At 46.2% G+C, this 3116-nt stretch overlaps 1 protein-coding gene across 1 annotated transcript; it reads left to right on the top strand.

Annotated features, from left to right (window-relative positions):
• Positions 1–574: 574 nt before the first annotated feature.
• Positions 575–2720, top strand: UPK1B (uroplakin 1B; the record flags this gene model as incomplete). Its single annotated transcript, XM_010147712.1, has 4 exons — positions 575–697; positions 997–1176; positions 1953–2036; positions 2670–2720. Coding segments are annotated over 4 exons (438 nt in total), but the record flags the coding sequence as incomplete, so codon positions are not given.
• Between the last annotated feature and the right edge of the window lie 396 nt (positions 2721–3116).

The following is a 3116-nucleotide window of genomic DNA, read 5'->3' as shown; positions in this document are numbered from 1 at the left end:
CTCAATCCCCTCATCCGGGTCATTGATAGAACTGGGCCCAGTACTGAGCTCTGGGGAACAAACAGCACTTGTGACTGGCCAACAACTGGGTTTAACTCCATTCACCACCACTCTTTGGGCCTGGCCATCCAGCCGGTTATTGCTCAGTGGTGTGCCCATCCAAGCCACGAGCAGTTGGTTTCTCCAGGAGAATGCTGTGGCAAATGGTGTCAGAGGCTTTACTAAAGTCCAGGTAGACAACACTGACAGCCTTTCCCTCGTCCACTAAGCAAGTCACCTTGTCATAGAAGGAGATCAGGTCAGACAAGCAGGGCCTGCCATTCATGGCTTCTGCACATGTCCTGTGATCTGACATCTGGTAGAGCCTTCTTAAGAGTAGTGCTCAAGGTGTCTTTGATGCACCTGGTCTTTATCCTTCTGTCTGTAAAACTGAAGAACCAGCAGCATTCCTGTTCTCCAGCAGGACACTGAAACAAGCAAACAAACCCACCCCAGATAACCCTGTATTTGCTTTACATAGCCACTTTTTACATAGTTCTTCCATTCTTCTCTCTCTTTTTTTTTTTTTCTTTAGCTAACACCAAATCTCTTCCTGAAGCAAATGCTTGAGAGGTATCAGAAATCAGAGACGGACAATAACAATGACAAATTGATGACCGATGGGGTCACAAAAACATGGGATAAACTCATGCTTCAGGTAATAACAACACTGAAAACTCTCACTAATTACTAAATGCTCTGCAGCCCTGGAATTTCAAGTCCTTCTTGGGGCCACTTGGTAATAAAGAGGATGGCATCTGCCTTGAACCTTAGAAAAAGCCCTGCCACACTCCCCATTTTGCTCGTTTATCAGATGGCAGACTGTCAAAGGCAGGCACTTCAAAAATCTCCCCCATAAATCTGTGGTTAATGCCTAACCAGACGTGTGCAGGGTCCAGACGTGTGCAGGGCTGTGACCTGGGCCCATACAGACCTTTCCTTTCTCTTGCCCTGCAGAAGCACTGCTGCGGGGTGCAAGGCCCCTCCGACTGGCAGGAGTACACGTCCGCCTTCCGCGTCATGCACAGCGATGCTGACTTCCCTTGGCCACGCAATTGCTGTGTCATGGATGCCCGAGGGTTGCCTGTCAACCTTGATGGCTGCAAGCTGGGAGTCCCTGGCTACTATAACAGCAACGTAAGATCCTCTTTGTTTTTTCCAGTTAACATACATTGGTCAGAAGTGCCTCGCTGGAAGGGAAGTAAACGGTGAATAGCATTCCTCCTCCACTGCAAGCTACAGGTGTTCCAAAGCTTTCTGAGGGAAAAGCAATGCTTGTAAGGTCCTGGACATGTCAGGATAGGTTGCAATAAAGGCGTTCCTGATGGAGAGAGAACTATTAAGAAAACTGTCCCAATGTCACCAGTAAGAAGTGACATCTCCAACGTGTAGATGGACAGTAGCTCAATCAAACTTAGCCCGAAGTTCAGCACATACAATGAGTGAGCAAGTCAGCAGTTCTTCTCAAGGCAGAACTTTTTTCAGTCGACCAGCTTGTTTTAGTCAAACAGAACAATGTTCTATTCTGGGCCATCAGAATCAACTTCTGCCCTGGCAAGCATTTCTAGAGGCGTTGAAGGTTCTAAATTTGCCTGCAGTTTCTGGATCCTGGAGGTCAGTTCTGTGTTGCCCATGTTTGGTTATGCACGTATACTTGGCAAGCGGATGACACAGGAAGTTTTCCTTGTGTCTGAGATGGGTCTACTTTGTGTGTGGAGCTGGAAATAAGTAGTCTATCTGCAAGTTGTCGATAAGTGGTGTAGCTCTGGCTCGTCTTCTTGAGACGCTGTGAGCTACCCAAGCTGCAGCAGGAGAGGAGTGTGCCACCTCAGCCTCTCCCAAAGGTGGATAAGCTTGTCGCCTTGGGGCACAAGCTCAAAGCTGGTTGTGATTTATTTATGGTTGTCTTACAGGGTTGTTATGATGCTATCTCCGGGCCAATGAACACACATGCCTGGGGTGTTGCCTGGTTTGGTTTTGCCATCCTTTGCTGGACTGTGAGTACTTAATATTTGCCTTTATTTCCTCTTCTCTTTTCTTGCTATTCCACACCCAGAAGGGTGGAGGTGGATGGCAGGACTGACGCATTTAAAATGTCTGTAAATTATAGTTATTCATTCATCACAAATCTGCGTGTAGCCTGTTCCGTGAACAGGACTACATTTGCAAGTTCCCCTTCATTCTAGCTTCCACAGGTGAGGACGTAGATGGCCTTCCAGCCTGCTGTGGCCTGCTGCCAATCTCAGCAATACAACACAGCAAACACAGCTTGCAGATACTTGTTTGTGAAGGGTATTGGATCATGTAAACAGTCATCACGGGAAATAATTCTGTTTCTATTCTGAAGACTTTATATGAGTGTTTTAAGTACTCAGGGTTCAGCATCTTTGTGACAGATAATCCCCAGCGAGCTGAGTGATCCAGTCAAATAGTTATGGCTGCACATATCTTCTTTCTTCACTCCGAAGCTTTTGTGCAGATAAAAACTTTTAATCTTCCTCTGCCTGAACTGACTTTGCTTATCAAGAATTTCTGTTACTTTCTCCTACCAGCAGGACTAAGTGGGGCTGGGGGAGGGGTGGGGAGAAGGAAATGGGGAGCAGAGAAACTTAGTAGTCTTGTTGTTTCAGTTTTGTGTCCTCCTTGGTACCATGTTCTACTGGAGCAGAATTGAATACTGAAGGCCCAGTGTCCTCAACGCTGTCCTGGAGCATCGTGTGAAAGTGCATTTGTTCACCTCCTGCTCCATTCTTCTTGTTCCATGGAGGATTTGAAGTTTTCCCACTACCTCTCCAATAGATAGTTTTACCCCTCCAAAAACTTGACAGAGCTGATGACTCCAGAAAAGAATCTTCTTGTCCCTTCTTTGCCCCTTGTTCGCTGTCCAAGAAATCCTTGGAGTAGAAGATAAGTGATCTGATTTGTTCTGTGATGACAGCAGAAAGGAAAATGTCCATATACACTTGCTCCAGAAAAATGTTTCTCTAAAACTAGGTTGAATGTAAATCATAATACTAAAGGCTCTGGCAAGGGCTATGTGAGATAAACTGTAACGCCCTGTGACCAATAAAGACGGA

This window comes from Eurypyga helias, unplaced genomic scaffold, assembly GCF_000690775.1.
Source record: "Eurypyga helias isolate BGI_N326 unplaced genomic scaffold, ASM69077v1 scaffold16182, whole genome shotgun sequence".
In the NCBI taxonomy this organism is placed as follows: Eukaryota; Metazoa; Chordata; class Aves; order Eurypygiformes; family Eurypygidae; genus Eurypyga; species Eurypyga helias.
This window is presented reverse-complemented; position numbering and strand designations above follow the sequence as displayed.